The 18,322-nt window shown below is 38.2% G+C and overlaps 1 protein-coding gene across 3 annotated transcripts; it reads right to left on the bottom strand.

The window, feature by feature from the left end:
- Nucleotides 1–815: 815 nt before the first annotated feature.
- On the bottom strand, nt 816–10,200 carry pfn2a (profilin 2a). Of its 3 annotated transcripts, XM_086097773.1 has the most exons (4): nt 9,857–10,200; nt 7,731–7,923; nt 3,368–3,485; nt 816–3,159 (listed from the first exon to the last, which is right to left on the bottom strand). In XM_086097773.1, the coding sequence occupies exons 1-3, from the start codon at nt 9,983–9,985 to the stop codon at nt 3,388–3,390; spliced, it is 420 nt and encodes a 139-aa protein (XP_085953899.1). In that variant the 5' UTR covers nt 9,986–10,200; the 3' UTR covers nt 816–3,159; nt 3,368–3,387. The 3 variants fall into 3 exon arrangements, with proteins under 3 accessions (XP_085953899.1, XP_085953898.1, XP_085953897.1); XM_086097772.1 differs by lacking the exon at nt 3,368–3,485 and having other exon boundaries at nt 9,857–10,195; XM_086097771.1 differs by lacking the exon at nt 816–3,159 and having other exon boundaries at nt 3,235–3,485; nt 9,857–10,198.
- Between the last annotated feature and the right edge of the window lie 8,122 nt (nt 10,201–18,322).

Raw genomic sequence — 18,322 nt, 5'->3', positions numbered from 1 at the left:
TTTTGATCATTAGGCAAGCGTAATAGGCTTCATATTGAAATCTACAGTCAACAAAAATATAAACGCAACACTTGTTTTTGCTCCCATTTTTTATGAGTTGAACTCAAAGATCTCAAACTTTTCCCACATCCACAATTCTCTCAAATATTGTTCACAAACCCCCTCAGTGGCCTAGTGGTACAGTGTTTTCCCTGAGACTGGGAAGTCGTGGGTTCATTCCCCAACCGGGTCATACCAGACACTATAAAATGGGACCCATTTGCATCCATGCTTGACACTCAGCATTGTCAGCATGGTCTGGGGACTAAAAAAAAAAACTGTCAGTAGTGACCGGATTTCTGAGCCCACCCCACCACCACCACCCCCAATAAAACAAAACTGCACCTTTCAGGTTGGCCAGTCTAAGGCACACTTGTGCACTAATCATGTCTAATCACCATCTTGATATGGCACAACTGTGAGGTGGGATGGACTATCTCGGCAAAGAAGAAGTGCTCACTCCCACAGATTTAGACTTGTTTGTGAACAATAATGAGTTTGTCTCATAAAAAATAGGAGCAAAAACAAGTGTTGCGTTTTTATTACAACATATTTGAACTGATTTTATATTCATCTTGAATCAATCATTCTTGATATGAACATATTTTGTCTCCAAACTTGTCTTAAGACATTTGAAATTGAGAATTGGATGTTATTTCTTAATAAAAAAATAAAGAGCATTAACTTTATTACAATAATTATAAAAACTCAAAGACTTTCAGTTAATGAAATTAGAATTATGTGCAGTTTCAAACATCACAAAAGACACAAACACATTGTTCTCTCTCTCTCTCGTTTAATTCTGTACATATTCCACAAGGTCTGGAGATAACTGATGCCAAAATGTCCCTTCGGAAAGTGCCATTAAAAGTTATATCTTGCCAGGGCAGCAGGTAAAAATCCAACTAGTAGCAACACATGAGGTTGATTTTTATGGCACTGAATACACAATTCTCGGAAGTTTATCACAAGACAACTTACAAATGTTCTTATTCCAACCAACACCACTTTCAATAAGTTTAGTGTACACAGCATTATTTTTTTATTTTTTTTTAAGCTATAATACTTCTAAGTACCATACGATGACAATTTGTGAATACATCTTGGATGACTAAAGCACAATGCAAATAATGACAAGATGTCAGAAGCCAACACCCTTGGTTTACAGTCAATATGCATTCATGTAGTTTCAGTAGTTAATGAAGTTAGTCAAAAAATGAAAAACAACATCTATTAGTGTTGACAAATTTAAAGTAGTGTCCAAGTCTTAAAAAAAAAAAGGAGCGGTTACGATTTTACAACTTTCTGAAGCCACCTAAGGTTTTATTTTTTATTACAGTCAACGGGTGATGCCAACAATCATCTATCAGAACGGAGGTGAACATCCTTGTCCATCAATGATTGGTCCAAGGTGGGAACAAATGGGGAAGGAGGACGAGGAAGGGGCGGTAATTCACAGCCAATTGGACAAATTTGCAGGAGCTGACTGATAAATGTGAACTGTCGCAGAAGTGGAATGACCACACACACTCCAGAATGTATGGAAAGCAGTTTCAGCTTTTATTCAATATCCTTGATATCCAACTTGAGGTCTGCGTACTGGACGCTTTGTCATCACAATTCAGAGCACTTGTACAATGACTAGGTCGCACTCGTAGAACTCGAGTCTGACTAGTAATGTTGATTACACAAATCGTGCGCCTTTTGACCGTATGCTATCAACAACATCAAATAAATGCTTAAATGGCTTGATTTGATTTGATTGCAGCTTAACGTTCATGTACTAATGCTCTTTGTCCTCACTGGCTTCACACTGGACATACTTGTAGGATAACTACATTAACAGCTAGAAAAAGCTGTCCAGTAGTAGACAAGTGTGTGCTACTAGAAATACAATTCTAGTGCTTCACTGGAGTATTAGTTCCAACTTATGTCAACTAGTGCACAGTTTTGCCTCACTAGTAAAGTGTAGCCATCCTACTAATGAAGACAAAGATTGTACATGGACCTCAAGTTGTACATCAAACTAGTTGACTAGTAAATTAGCTAACTAGTCAAAAAGCAAATCAGTAGTAAGACAATTCAATTGCCAGCAGTAGTATTAGTCACATGCAGATGTCAACTACTGCACATTTTGCCTCACTAGTATGTAGTTGTCCAACTAGTTAAGACAGAGCATATTTAGTACATGTACCTTGGGCTGGATATTAAGAATCTAATAAACATGGCATAACAGTGATTTGAGCGCTAGTTTTCTTTCATAATTCAGCGTACTAGTAGAATATTGACCAAATGTTCAAATGGCTGCACAGCCGTGCGAACATCTATTCCATCCTGCTAGTGAGGACACAGCTTGTACTAGTGCATGGACCTTAAGCTAGAAATCAAGGATGATAAAGAATAAAGGCTCAGACAGCTTTCCATTAGAATGTGTTGGAAGTATCACAACAACGCTGTCCTTACACTACACTTGAACAAGAAACCGACACCACATCTGATAAAGACCACATCCAGGTACAAGACATAAGCATGTGATGGTGGGTCAAAAAAAATGGGGTGGGGACATGGGTGAGGGGCAAATGTATACACAGATACAAGCTTAAGTCAGCGTAAACTGTTTTTATTGGAGGCAGGTGAGAAGATGTTTTGGCTGGGAGACGGGTGAAGGGCCAGGAGAACCATAATAAAAGCCGATACGCATGCAACGATGCAGACATGCTGATGAGTAGGACGGGGAAATGCCTTCTTTTTAAATTGGCTACTAGCAAAGCAGATGTCATACAAGGCAAATTCAATTTTCATTACACTTGGTGGTTATTTTTTTTGTACACTCCTTTGGTTTATAAACATTTAAACAATTTCAGTGATCATGCCATTACTGCAGTGTCAAAAAAATGTTTCTCATGATTAGGATGGCGGGGGGGGCTGTGTATAAAACAGAAAGGGATGAAAGAAACATTGTTTGCCCTTTAATCCTGGAAGTATGTGGTGAGCTGTTAAGGTTGATGGATGGTGAGGTTGTTTAAAATCCAGCCTTCCTCAGGTATTCCGCCATCTCATGTGCTTTCTTGTTAAGATTTCCACCATGGATCGCCTCCTTTCCCATGACTATAACCAATACTGGGGCACATAGGGGGGGAAAAAAACATAGAGAGAAAATGAACAAAACTGAACTGTCCCCGCCCCCACGTGATGGAGGGGGAGGTCCAGGTGTCAGGATCTTACCACTCTTCAATGCTATAAAGGTTTCCATGACATTTGACAGCTTGCAGGAGAAATCTTAACAGCAATATTTATTTTCTCTTCTTTATGTCCCTCAAATTTTTACCTAAATGAGCCTTGGAAACATTAAAAGCCTGAATCCCGCAAGTATTTTGCCATTGAGTAAGCCTTCTTATTCAATCCGCCTCCATGGACCCCTTCTTTTCCCATTACAAGAACCAAAACTGAAAGACAAGAGATAGAAAAAGGGGGAATGGTTAAGGAAAAAGGTAAGAAACCAAGAAAAGCATCCCAAAGTTAAGTACTTTCATAAGAAGTGTGAAGATATGTTGAAGAAATGTTTGCGAGACTTGTCTTGTACCTTCACTCTGTGAGCACATTGTTATGGTTGCAGTCAAGTTTAATGTTTTAATTCAGACTAACATACTCAATACGTTGTATTTAACAACAACAACAAAAAAGGGGGGGGGGCTAATAGCACCAACACAGCTTGTTCAGTTTGGATTTGATAGGAACAAAACAATGCAGGGGTCCAGTTAAGCCTAAAGCCCGTCCGTATCTGTGAGCGTGCAGGCTTGCGAGGGTGCACCCAAGTAGCAAGTGTTGCTTTTTTGTAGGGCTAGGTATCGATTCTAATTTCCTCAAACGATTTGATTTCGGTTCACAAGAGTGTAGCTTGACTCCATTTTGATTTTTCCCGATTCGATTCACTTCAATTCAATCCGACAGAATCATTACGGCACATCAATTCTTAAATGTCAAGGACATGGTAAAACCTCCACAAATATTCAATTCCAAAGTAAATTTTGTGGAGGCAGTAACTGGTCAAATTATTTTGTTTATTAATTAAAGTAACAAGTGTTATTATCACATAAGTCTTACGCAAACATTGACATCAGCAAGGATGAGATGAAAATATAATTCTACTACTGTAAATATAAATGTAAAAGATTCTGATTTGTATTAAGTTCAATAAGTCAGGTCTTTCATAAATGTACGAAAATACTTTTAAATTAATGTGAACAGTAAATTTCAAGAAAACGGTACGACACAATAAATAAATAAATAAATAAAAACCGGCCTTTAAAATCAGATAAAGGCTCGTCTCCAGTTTTTCAATTTCCAAATTTAAACAGAAACGGCCCATTCCCGTTCAATGGAGACTGCAACACTGCCTCCTCATGGACGAAGGAGGAATAGGCCTCGGACACGTGAATATCTCAGGACCTGTGTGTGTGTGTTAATATCTTGAAACAGTGTTTGGCTCAAAAATAAATCCGCATGCACGATGATCCACAAATGCACATTCTAAAGTTTTAAAATACTTTCTGTTTGCTGATGACAACTTCATATTGCTCAGGAGAAAATCTCGAGCACCTGCTGAGTAATGTGGAAAGAATTAAACCTATTAAAAACTGGTCTGACACAAACAAATTATCTTTGAATCTAGATGAAATAGAGTTTAGAATCTTTAGCACGAGACAAATTAAACAAGTCAAAATCACTAAAATTAAAATTTTAATTTTCGAAATTGAAAGTGTAAAGGATATTAAAAAAAATCTTGGGAGTTGCATGCTGGAAATCTCATATAGAAAATGTTAAAAGACAAATATCCAAACCCTTAGCTATCCAGTACTTTATAAAACCAACAGTCTCCTAAGTATGGAATCAATTATGAATCAATCAATTATACTGTTCGTTATTACTGCCATGCCTGACTGATCGTGTGGAGATATCGGGGTAATACTTACAAAACTAATACTCAGTCTATCTTAAAGTTACAACAAAAAAAAGAGCTACACGAGTCATTAACCGTTCCAATTATATAGAACCAGCAAATATATTATTTATCAACTTAAACACTCAAATTCTACAACCTAGGTCAAACTCAAAAGAAGCACAAATAATGTAAAAAGCTTTCAATAAACAACTTTGCCACAGTAAGTTCTAGCGTACTGCTTCCTACTCCCTTTGAGCATGTAAACTTCATTGAACTCTGACATCTATTGATGATCTTTTCTTTTTTTCAAATCTTGTAATGTTTATATGTTCTAACACAACATGACACAAAACAAATTCATCTGTGTGAATTTTGAGACAAATCTCTCCCCATACAAAAGATTGCGTCTAGAGCAGTGGTTCTTAACCTGGGTTCGATCGAACCATAGGGGTTCGGTGAGTCGGTCTTAGGGGTTCGGTGGAGACTCCGCCGCAGAGGTCCACCCCTCAGTCTAGTCTGCAGTTAGTGGGCACAGTCATTGAAAGCGTCCTGCTCTGAGATTTCCTACCGGTCCGCTTTGAGGTCGCTGGTTTATGCAGCAGAGTGAAACCTCCCTATTAGACCGCTTAGAGAGGGCTGTTAGTGACGCCGACCCCACGTCCACCTCCAACCGCCACAACGTGTGACTGTCTGTGTGAAGTCACACTGAGGTAAGTTGTTTTGAGTTCATGCACTGTGTTGGTTTTGTTATTTGAACAAGGTGATATGAATGCACAATTCATTTCGTGCACCAGTAAAAAAAATCATATTTTATTTTTTACTAAAGAAGGGTTCGGTGAATGAGCATATGAAACTGGTGGGGTTCGGTGCCTCCAACAAGGTTAAGAACCACTGGTCTAGAGGCTTTGCAACATTGAACAAAGCCTGCCGAAAAAGCAACACTTGCGACGTGCGCACAATCGCAAGCCAGTGAGCTATGTATGGGCTTTGTATGGACTTAATGACGCGTCTGAAGTTATCTCCATTTTTTCCTCTTAAATTTCCACAATTAATCACACCCTTTTGAAGAAGCATGCTCTCTTAAACCCTTTTTTCTTGTCGCAATAAGAACAACAGTTTGAGAGCATAAAGAGGTTTTGAGAGTGGCGACTGTCTTTGCAACATTGAACGAAGAATGATGAAAAAGCAGCGCTCGCTACACATGCTTACCCTCGCAAGCCTGTGCCGCTCCACTTTCTGGGTGTGGCTAAAATGGTGCCCAGTGACATACTTGGGCATCCAGCATGAGTCTCCCCGCCCCCAATATAAGAAATTAACTCCCCTGATTTGTCTAGAGTGTTTTGTCCAGCTCGATTTCAGGGCTATTATTACTAGGCGCAAGCAAGGCTTTCTGCGCAAGGGATAGCGCCTTCGCAGTGATTTTAAGCAGATGTATTTTCATTAGAGATAGACAGATCTGTTTTTTCAGGGCCGATACTGATGCTGATTATTAGTAGTCAAGGAGGCCGATAACATATTTGAAGCCGATATTCACTTTCAGTAAAAATCGGAAGGCGAGTGGGGAGGTGGATATTGGCGTCAACATTTTCTAAAATACAAATGCCAATCTTGACTATTGTAATGTCTTAAAGCATGTTCATTTAACTTTTTTTTTTTTTGACTTTTCAAAATGTAGATTTTTTTTTAATTATCTTTGACAACTGACATCCTTTTAAATGTCTAAGAAAACGTTCAGGGAGCGCCCAAAGTTATCAGTACATCTTAAAAAGTTAAATGGAAACTTAAGCAAGTAAATACCATAGCTCTCTATAGTTTTCTACAGTAAATATTTTTCCCCAAAATTTAAAAATACCCGAACGTTTAAACTTTTCTTTGTCATAATGTCTAACAAAAACAAATGGTTCAGAAGGCTCCCTAGGGTCAGTAGCATATTTTATAAAGATAACTCAAAACTTTAATAAATAGCTCCCTGAGATTAAAATGGTTTTATATCGGCCGTCAGATTTTTAAAAATAAAATTAAAAAAAGGCCGATACCCATCAAAATGCCTAATATCAGGCCGATCTATCTCTAATTTTCATGGCTGTAACTTGGAGTGATGTGCAGATATAAGGAAGGTCCTAGAAGATGTTTGATTGACAGTTGAGCATGGTTTCAGCGCATTCAGCGGACACGCCCACAGGATTGGAGAACGGAGGAAATTGGTTGTTTTTTTTATCAATTTTGAAACCTCATTTTATATACTTGACGATTTATTTTAATCATTCAAATTTGGCAGGGACTTTGCAGCACAACTTCTTTGCACTTTCTTGATCTAATTTCCAGTCAACAACATCCAATCAGAAAATAAAAACTCACTAACTAAATATGTCTGGGATATGAATCACTTTGGTTTTTAACTCCACTTGCTCTTACAAAGCCAGATATTTAACCAATGTGTTCCCGAAGAGGAGACCTTTTAAAAAGGTATAATTCAATAAATTACGACTTTGTGATCTGTATGTGATTGTGTTTTACATTTTCAATACCTAATTGCATAACTGAAGAGTGGGGGGAAGGGATGAAAAGAAAATGGAAACAGGTTGTGTTGGCTTTTCCCAAAAGATTTGGACGTAGCCTGACAAAAGTTGATATGAGGGAAAGGCTGAAACACCCCAGACTTGAAAAGATCGAAAATAATAAATGTTTGAGATAACCCTTACATAACAGATTCCTCTGATAATAAGACTGCCCTCAAGTCTTGATTTACCTTGTCCAGCTCGTCCCACAGAGACGTTGTATGTGGGTTCTCCTCCTTGGCTCTTTGTCCTCATGTCCATTGTCCAGTCGCCCTCATCCTGCAGGCTGTCTCTAAGCACCGAACACTTCTTTGAGCCCAGGGTAAGACCACAGGTGTAGAAGGTCTCTCTGTCTTTGCCTACCAGAATGTCAATTTCCTGGGCCTGAAAAACAAAATCAGACACGCAAATAAATAAGTGACTGCAGTTCTATTTCAGACATTTACATCAACAAGGAAAGCCGCAAAACCCTAACCTTAAAATCATGTACTTTTTATAGAAAATTATTTTGCTTAGATTCTCTCCTTCCTTTATTATTGAGCATAACACACAACAAAGTTACCCTGAAAATGTTATCCCCCCCACCCCAAAACAAAAAACACACCCACAAAACACACCCACATTTTTTAATAATGGCCATTAAATGGATAGGATACATTGATGGGGCGATCACATTGAAGAAAGGCTTTTTAATTCCACACTGGGAGGGAAACGCTATTTTAGTAAATTACTTTTTTTTACTTTAACAGACTTTTTTTTTTTTAATTGTTACTTTATTATTATTAATTTCGCATGCTTCAGCATGTGTTGTTTACATTAGGGAATATGGATAATTTTGTTATGAATGTTGCTTGAGGGTGAATCAAGTATCTACAAGGTGGCCCAGAATTGATGACTCACTTGATTGTAGCCTGATTTGTTAACACCAATCCAATAAAACAAGTCAATAAGTGTAATGTTATATACAGGCATAAATACACCAACAAAATAGAGTAAAAACACACATACAGTAAACTGATAACTATGGCTTTGTGGAGAATTGTCTTATTTCAAGCGTTCATTTACATTGATTTGAATAGATGTCAGTTGTCCTAACACTGCCTAGAATTTGAAACTTGAAGCTGTAATGATTTGAATTGATTAAAAAATTTAGATGAAGATAAATTAGTAAAAAATCTTTTAATTTGTATTAAATGTGAACTCTCAAATTTGGGATTTTTTTTTCTCACAAATTACCAACCAATATGTATGCATAATTTATTTATTATAATTATATATTTACTTATTTTACAAATTATCTACAATAATGAGCTCAAAAGTTTGATGTTTAATTGGACTTTTATGAATAAGAGAGTTAATGTTAACGCAGGGTAAGTGGGCAAAATATCTTAAATGTGGCAATTTTATAGTGAAATGTGAGGAATTTGGGGGGTTTCTTGGAATGTATAAAGAAGTTCCCACGAATGAGTTGAATGTGAAAGACATTTTTTTTTGTTGAATTGATATCTCCCATGTGGGAGTATGCAATTATTTGCAAGTGAATTTTTGAAAGGGAGAAAATATTTCCCTGAAGGTCCTGAATATTGGATTCTCTTTTGACATCCAAACAAAGAAAGCTAAATAAACATACAGTATTCATAAATACAAATAACAATGGAGTCATGAATTGTAGCTTATGTTATGTATCGATCCATTTATCACTACAATAGCAATGATGCCACACAATCAAAGCAATGAGGAATGACGAATTGCTCCTTTTCGACCGATGACTGCAACAATCCCACATCGGCACAATTAACAATAAAGCTGGTCTAAATTGTATTTATAATCATAAATTGATCAAGTCAGCCAATGCAAGCGTTTTGTGTTTGTGTGTGTGTGTGTGTGTGTGTGTGTGTGACCACAGGTAACCGGCAGATCGGCGGCTTAACGTTAGCTAATCATCACAGCCACGGAACACAAAGAATGCTCTTTTACTTCAAAGCCGAATCCAATCTCCTTGATGGTTTGAGAAAACAAACCATAAAGGGGTTATTTATCGTTGTCTAAAGTGGGCTTTGGGTGGGAGAAAGAGGTTTTGTGTTGGTGTCCACGCCCGTTTCCAATGCGTCTCGTCGTACACGAGGCGGCTAAATAATCCTGCGGCGTTTCCTTAGCCAGGAAAGGCCAGCGATGCGTTAGCTTAGCATAGCCGCTAGTTGGCTAGTCATTTGCATAGATAACGGATTTCTTTTTCCTCCCCCCCGCCGTGCATTTTCTGGCGAGCCTCGCGCTCAGATTGCCAACACCTACCTTGCCCTCGATTTCACATTCTTACCGTGATATTGTTGAAAGTCCCACCGTCATGTGCTGCCCAAACATATTTGGCGTCCAAATAGCCAACAATGGCGCTGTCCTGACAGCTGCCATCGGCCATCAGGTTTTCCACGTAGTTTTGCCAAGACATGTTGAAGAAAGACAAAGCAGTGGTACAAAATGGCTGAGGAGGCGCGAGTAAGCGACCAAGGCCGAAAAGAGAGAGATTCGAGAGCCTCGGATGTGAGCCACCACTACTCGGACGCGCTGGGGCGGCAAAGAAAGCCGGGGCACTAGTGCAGCTGCGGCTGCGGCTGCGGCTGGCTTGGGTGTAGTCCGGATTTCAGATCACTCCGCACAATGAGCCTTCACCACCACCGGCGTTTTTTTACGGCAGCAGGCGGCGGAAGGGAAAAAAAAGAAAAGAGGAGGAAGAGGGAATTAGCCAACTGTCTGGGGGAATACTGACCTGGGGTACACAAAAAGGCGCAAAAAGACTTTTACTGCGCAAATGCTGGAAATCCTGCCCCTGTTTTCATTTTATTATTATTTGGGCAATGTTTGCCTTTCTACTCCTTACACGTTTCTTCAAACCATGCCAACTTTTCGCCTCAATCAGGACGTCTTGGGAACTATTTTGCCCAAATAGCTTATTTATTCCCATAAATCCACATTCCAGGACATTTTCTTTCGAAGTATTCACCCCAATCACATCTTGGAAACGATTTCCCCCCCCCTCATTATTTCACGTTTTCCTTCATAATATTTACAATGTGCATACATTTCACATAATTAATTTCCCTGTCCTTCCACACTTCTTGATCAACTCAAATCATTCAAATTTCGAAATGTTCAGCTCATTCCGAACATATTGGGAACTATTACATTCTTCTAATTCTCAAATTTTCACTTCAACAACCAGGATTCCCCAAAATAATGCAGACATTTCCCTCCTCCTCCTTCCACATTTCATGATGACTGATCCAAGCCATTTAAAAATGTAAAAAAAAAAGTTCGGTCCTCGAGAGCCCTTATCCAGCCTGTTTTCAATAACTTTTTTTATTTATTTTAATTTTAATTGTAATTTTTATTTTTCCGGAGAGCTCAGTTCATTCGGTAATTTTACTGATTTCATCATCATTGCTCTCTTTTTTATTTATTTTTATTTGTATTATTTATATATATTTTTTATACATTTTTGTTTTGTATGTGGGTGTGCATGTGCATGTGCATGTGCGTGTGTGAGTGTGTATGTATTAGTTTTATTGCAATAACTTGATCGTGACTTTTTCCTTCTACTCTCTAATGTGGCTACAACTTAACAGTGTATTAGACCACGTGGAACCACATTGCCCCTCAGTGGCCAAACCGGGTACAACTTGAACAGCGCTCCCAATAAAGGCAGACACAGACAAAGGCAAGACAGTAAAAAATAATTTAAATAAAATCGATTTTGGGACATTTAAAATCGATTCTGAATCGTACTGAATGAGAATCGCGATTCTTATGAGAATACATTTTTGGGCACACCCCTATTACTTTGAGTGACCATTTTTAAATTATTTATCACACTCAAATGTTTCATATCATCAATACAATTTCTATATCTCACAAAAACAACCCAAGAGCAAATACTTTTTCACTTTACTGTACAAGATTATATTGGGCAGCATTTTTGCAAAGGGTCCAGGCCACCACTCAGAATTGATTTGAACAATGTCCAAGAGGCATTAATTTAACATGTTTATAATTGTGGTAGTTTATAATAGCCTTGTTGTCATTGTAAAGAACTGGATGATGCCATATCATGAAGTGTACAGTATGGGATATACTGGAGGATGCTAAGTAGCTAAACAATCATATTAAAAAACCAAATTCAAACAATACTCTATCATAAGTGAGCATTGTTATTTTGCTTCATATAGCTTGTTTATCGGATTTTACTGGGTTTACTTCATGATAACGGCTTTCAACATTCTTTAGTGAATTCCATGCACAATCATGCAGGTAAATGAAATATACCATTGAGCATTAAACAGTAGCCTATTAGCAATTCTTCCTTTCGTCACGCAATGCCACTTAATCCCATTCTGTGACAAATTGGGCCATGCATGCAGTGGCATAATCTTTTTTTTTCTTGTCTGTTGAAAGACTTTTACTAGTGTTTTTATTTGGCTGAACATTTTGATTTGTCACTGTATGCAGTGTCATCACAAGTAACTCTCTGCATCACATGATTTGAACTTTGGAGTACAACCAGCTGCATTTTAGTACTGACCCTCTAGGCACATCACTTAAACCATTTAGCAAAGCCAAACATTATTGTGCTGATAATGACTTGGTCTCCTCTTCTCCTTCACACCAAAACAAAGTTTTACTATTTTGAACAGATAAGGGTCGGAATCCATTTTATTGTTCCCTCTGGGTCTTGTGCATCAGTGAAGCAGCTGCAACTACTTTACCCTTCTAAGACAAGACAATCATCGATATATCTCAAGAGAATATACACATGCCGTACATACATATTCAAAAACATACAGTCTTACCTCGACTTATTAGTGAACCGGCATACGAGTTTTTCGTGATACGAGCTGTTGCTTGGTCATTATATTTAATCTTGAGTTGCCAGCAAAAGTTTGAGTTAGGAGCACCAGATGGCGGCAAGGAGCTTGGCAGAAGAATAATTCTTCAAACAAGAGGCTTCAAACTATTTTTTTGCCACTTGAAATTTATTGTCAAACTATAAATTAAACAAAGGGAATTACACTTTGTGTATAATCAAACCATATAACTGCCATACCAAAGTCTACTACTAGTTTAAATTGATTAATGCTAACAGTGCAAAATTCCATATACTGCCTAACAAACAGCATAGATATCGCTGCATTGGCCCTTTAAATGACGGCCAGACATACAATATAAAAAATACTCATGGGCATAAATTGTTTATTTTTATTTTCATTTTTAATATTTTTTTAAATAAATAATTCCTTCGTTACCGTCTGCGTAAAATAACAAATATGACTACATTTTATTGAGCAGCTGTCGCCATATTTCTGTATTATACTGCCCCTAGTGGCCAATGCACACTCAACAGAACAAGCCAAACAGTGAATTAATTAATTAATTAGGATACACAAACAGTTTTATTTGTTATTCAAAAAAAATTGTTTCCCCTAAATGCAATACTTATATATTTGTAATAGATAGGCTACTGTATTAAAAGCAAAGTGCACATTACGTTTGCGCATGCGTGAACATCGAGTTTTAAAAAAGCGTGGCTACCAAAATAGCCGATCTTTTGAATGCCGGACATTGGAGTGCTGAAAGTGTTTGCGTAATTGTACACCTTAAAGCTTGCAAGCATTGTTAAAAACTGCTTTCAGCCTTAAGTGACAAAACGACAGCTGTACTTGGTGCCTTTTTTAACTGTCCTAATAGAGTAACGACACGCTATGCATTTTCAAAATAGATGAAATAAAAAACATCAACTTTCCATCGGATGAAATGGTCCAAATCACAGAACGAATAAAACTAGTAAGTCAAAGCACCAGTGTATACTTGATTAAGCCATAGACCTTCATGGAGTGTTACTACTGAGTAGACAATACATAAGCCCCCCCACCCCCCACCAAAACTAATTATTCCTATGCTGCCATTTTATTGTATTAAAAAATATGAAAATATTTATATGAGTCATTATTCTTGTACCGCTGACAACATAAAAAAAAAACCAGTAGATGCATTACATCTGTTCAAAATATTGACCAGGCAGAGATCGTCGGATCCCGTCGACGAAGAGGAGGAGACGACTTGGATGAAGAGGAGGCTACAGACCAGAGAGTTGTTGTTGTTGGCTGGTTGATTTATTGAACATTATAGCACATTTCAAAATATAAGTTGAAGTAAAAATAAAAACTTGAAGAAAGAAAATAATTAATCAATGTCATAATTTACATGTTCAAAAGGAGTAGGAAGCACAATAACATATATATTCTTATCCAATAACGTATCATTAAAAGAAAAAACAAAAACAATAAAGGAAAATGAACAAGTTATGAACAGTTAGCTGGCAGGTTCCATCTGAAAGATCCAACACTTCAATCTTACCAACTGACTGGTCGATGGGAGGGGGGTACTGTGTGGACTCCAGTAGTCCCGGGAGACGAGCTACAATACATAATTTACATTTACATAAAAAAATGTAATGAACAAAATAGCTTTAGTAGCTACTCAAATGGCTTGTATTTAGGTGTAATACTAATTTTAAGCAATGACATCATTACCAGAGCTCAAGCCGTTAAAATTACGTCTCTGGGTGATCTAATTAGTAGTTTTAAAATTCTGATAAACATAGTGTTTTAAAGCAAAGATCGACTCCTGTTCATTTTCAGTGTGTTAAAGATTTAAGTTAAGAATTTTACATCACATCTACATTTATTTGTTTTTTTTTGCACTAACTCACACAAACACGCACACATACAAACATGGTCTCCCAGGCAAGGAAGCAAACCCACGCTATCCTGCATCAAAGGTAAGTGACGGTACCACTCCGCCACGCATCACATCAACAGTGTGCTCCGCTGAAGTCTCCCCGCACCGGAAGGTTGGGTGCACTCGAATGCGGAAGTGATTTGTGCATATAGTCCATTACCTTTTCTTTTTGCCTTTTTTTAGACTAATCACACTGACAAGAACGCCACTGTAGTGCAATACAATCCAAGAAATGAATAACAAACATACTGTAGTCAATATGCTCACTAGGGGTGGGAATGTTTGAATGTCTCATGATTCGATTCCGATTCTTGGGCCTGCGATTCGATTCAGAAACGATTTTCGATTAAGAAAGATTTTTGATTCAATCTATAGATGTGCAAGGAATTGTAATGATCTAGTCCAGTCTGACTCGCTAATGCTAAGTAGCGGGCTACTGGCGGCACTTTTATCACTCAAAAGAACGGCTCCACACTGCAAAAAAAAAAAACTTTTATTGAAATAACTTGATCGTGACTTTTTCCTTCTACTCTCTAATGTGGCTACAACTTAACAGTGTATCAGACCGCGTGGAACCACACTGCCCCTCAGTGGCCAAACCGGGTACAACATGAACAGCGCTCCAAATAAAAGGCACACACAGACAAAGGCAAGACAGTATAAAATATTTTGGGACATTTAAAATAGATTCAGAATCGTACTAAATGAGAATCGATTTTTTGGCACACCCCTAATGCTCACTCCCTTTCAGTAAATTATCGATCTGTACTCCCGGGTATAGATGCAGACTGATTGATACCAGATGCATTGTGCTCAGGGCCGCCTTTACCTACTCATAGGGCCCGGGGCTAACCATCAAATATAGGCCCCCCTCCCAAACCCTAACCGAGAAGCGCTGCTTATTTTTCCACCATTGACAAACAAATCAGCGCACATATTAAGTGTGTGGGCTGCACATGGCACCCACTCAGCATGGGGTTGATTTTCCTCAAGCGTGCTTGTGCCCCTTTGTAGCCTCCAGACATATTGCTGGCATTATCATAGCACTGCCCCCTGCAATTTGCATTATCAACCCCCATCTCTTCTAAAACACTTGTTAGTGACAGGCTTTCACCAGTGTGCCTTACTATTGGCAACATTTTTACAAAGTGCTCTTCAATGCAACCATCTGGTGACACAAATCTTAGTATAAATGGAAAATGTCAACACTAATGGAGAAATATTTCACCATTTTCACTTTACCAACAATTTCAGATAGCACTTTTTTTTTACCCATCAGATCGATAAATTCCTCACACACATTTAAAGATAAATATGAGGGTGTTCCACTTCCAACATTTCCATATTTTTCCATGTGGGATTTCAATACCATTGTGGACATCACCAAATTGGTGGATCCTCTAAAAGCCAGTCCCTACTCTGACAAAAAAAAAAAGCACATAAGCTCAGTACTGACATTCATAGTTCAGAATCCACCACACCGTGTTCAGCTGACTCGTTAATAAAAGCTATCTTGGCCATTCATGCTCACGTTATCGCTCATTTGCTTGTTTCCAATCTGAAAATCCTGATGCAGAAAATGCAGATTTAACTCTACCCCAAAAAACTTAGCGTGCAAAGCAAAATGTGTTGCCGCTTTGGAGGGGAATTGCACAGACATTCTCTTTGCACACTTTTCCCATTAGTAAGTGTTAGTGTAAAGTGCGTTCTGGAGAAAAAACATCTCTGGTGTTTAAATTTCAAGCCAAGTATGCCGCACCTTGTCTTCGACAACTAAAGGGTGTCCCCATCGAGCAGGATGTGTGTCATTAGGGTCGTCCGAGTCCGTGTCCCCTCCTACAGCAGCAGCAGGATGAACCGGATCCTCTTGAGGAGTGGCTTCATCTTTGTTCCTCTGTCAAATGCCCCGGGCTCTCCTCCCCCGGACTGGCTGGGCGCTGCCTCTAAAGCTGGTGGTGGTGGTGGCCATGGCGACGGCGGCGGCCTCAGGTGTAGTCGTGGCGACCCGTTTGCCGATAAGGCCAGTCTCACCTCCCACTTCCCCTGCTCCTTCTTCGCCAAAGCCCGCGTTTTTGCGTCTTAAAAACCCAGTGACCTTATTTTGAGCGCCGCCCTAAAACTTTTTTTTCGGTGACATAGCTGTCTGTCCTCGCTTGCCTTTAACTATTGATATCCCCTCTTGGCGGAGTGGGCGTGGTCAGTAAATTGGTACAGCGACGAAGTGACTGACAGGAAGTTGAACAAGTGGCACAATAGTATATGGAACTGTTAAGACCTCTGATAGGCCCTCTCTTGGGACACACCCTATTACGACCTCAGCGATGCACATAATCATCTGCGGCCGCAGGTTGGTCATCTCATGCATGATTGACAGAAAAATCAACAAATTGTTTTTTTTTTTTTTTATGATTCTGATAGGTCCTTGACGACTGTAGGCCCCTGGGCTCAGCCCAGGTAAGCCTGTGCATTAAAGCGGCCTTGATTGTGCTAAAATAAACAATATTAAATAGCCAGTAATGAACCGAATCTGGCGGTACGGTGGCTGACTAGTTAGCCGTTAGCACGTCCGCCTCCCGGTGCTCAAGACGTGAGATAGAGTCCGGGCTTTGGCCTTCCTGGATGGAGTTTGCATGATCTACGCATGCCTGCAGGGAGTTTCTCCGGGTTCTCCGTTTTATTCCCACATTCCCAAAAACATGCACAGCAGGTTCATTGAACACTCTAAATTGTCCTTAGGTGTGATTGAGTGAGTGGTTGTTCGTCTCTGTGTGCCCTGGATTGGCTGGCAACCAGTTCGGGGTGTACCCCGCCCACTATCCGAAGCCAGCTGGGATAGGCTCCAGCAACCCCGAGACCCTTGTGAGAAATAAGCGGTTAAGAAAATGGGTGGATGGATGAGCTGAATCTGAATTATAGGACTAATGAAAATTATGCAATAAACATCTTTCTGTGAAATGAGAGGATGGCAGCCAGGTCATTTGGTGCTGTGAGCTTGGTGGCTCCTATAAAACATCAATAAACAATTTTGACATGTTTTTATTATGTATATATATATGGAATGATTACTTACAGTTATATTAACCATAGTATAACAAAATGGTTAAATCTGTATTACTGTCATTTTGTTATTTTAACTTTATTTTCTTAAAAAAAACTTTATTCATTTAAATTCCTTTATCTAAATAAACATGGCTTATTTGATGTATTGAGAACAATACAATTTCAAAAATTAGTAAAATTAATATTCGTTCTAAAACTAGTTTTACTGAATATTTGGTCAATGAATTTAATTGATTTACCTCATTATTAAATAATTTCCCTAATTCATCAAACTATTTTGCATGTACTTAACATTTTTTTCCTTTTTTTTTTAAAATTAAATTAGAAATAATGAAATAAAATATAATTATTTTGATGTTATTATATTTAAATAAATGTTTTTTCTAAGGCAGTTAAATAAAGTAACAAACATCAATTCATTCATTCATTAATAATAATTGCATACTTTAAATTTATTGTAAATAATAACATTTACAAATAAATTGACATGAACATAAAATTGTTTATTTGTTTAAATTAATGTATTATAATCACAATATAAATAATAATAATAATTAGAAAGGGTAAAATGCCACTATATTATATTTTATAAAACAGTTTTACATATTTTTCAGATACTGTAGTTTATTTATTTATTTATTTATTTATACTGCATTTTTAAATAACCTATATTTTAGCTACTTGGGGCAGTATAAGGCTTATGTGAGTACCGCAGAGCGCAGACTACTCCATACTCCAAGTCAAGTAGTAAGACACCCTCACTCGTTTGACATGAATACATGAAACATAAACAACCAAATTATGAAAACATGCAAATCTAACCACGGTGTGTTCTGTCTCACGAGTTTGCCACCTCCGTTCTCAAATAAAGGCTAGGTATCCGTTCACATGTGCGCCAGTAAGGTGTCCGACTTTTCAGTTGGTCCTTGAAGGC

This window comes from Leptonotus elevatus, chromosome 1 (assembly GCF_054856555.1).
Source record: "Leptonotus elevatus isolate MCC_2025b chromosome 1, RoL_Lele_1.0, whole genome shotgun sequence".
Taxonomy (NCBI): Eukaryota; Metazoa; Chordata; class Actinopteri; order Syngnathiformes; family Syngnathidae; genus Leptonotus; species Leptonotus elevatus.
This window is presented reverse-complemented; position numbering and strand designations above follow the sequence as displayed.

What these genes read in the sequence shown, in the direction of transcription:
- pfn2a (XM_086097773.1), bottom strand. Translation starts at nt 9,985, where the DNA reads ATGTCTTGGCAAAACTACGTGGAAAACCTGATGGCCGATGGCAGCTGT. An exon ending in GGACTTTCAACAATATCACG is followed by an intron (nt 7,924 to 9,856) that starts GTAAGAATGTGA and finishes TTTGTTTTTCAG; the next exon opens with GCCCAGGAAATTGACATTCT. An exon ending in TGTGGGACGAGCTGGACAAG is followed by an intron (nt 3,486 to 7,730) that starts GTAAATCAAGAC and finishes CTTGTCTTTCAG; the next exon opens with TTTTGGTTCTTGTAATGGGA.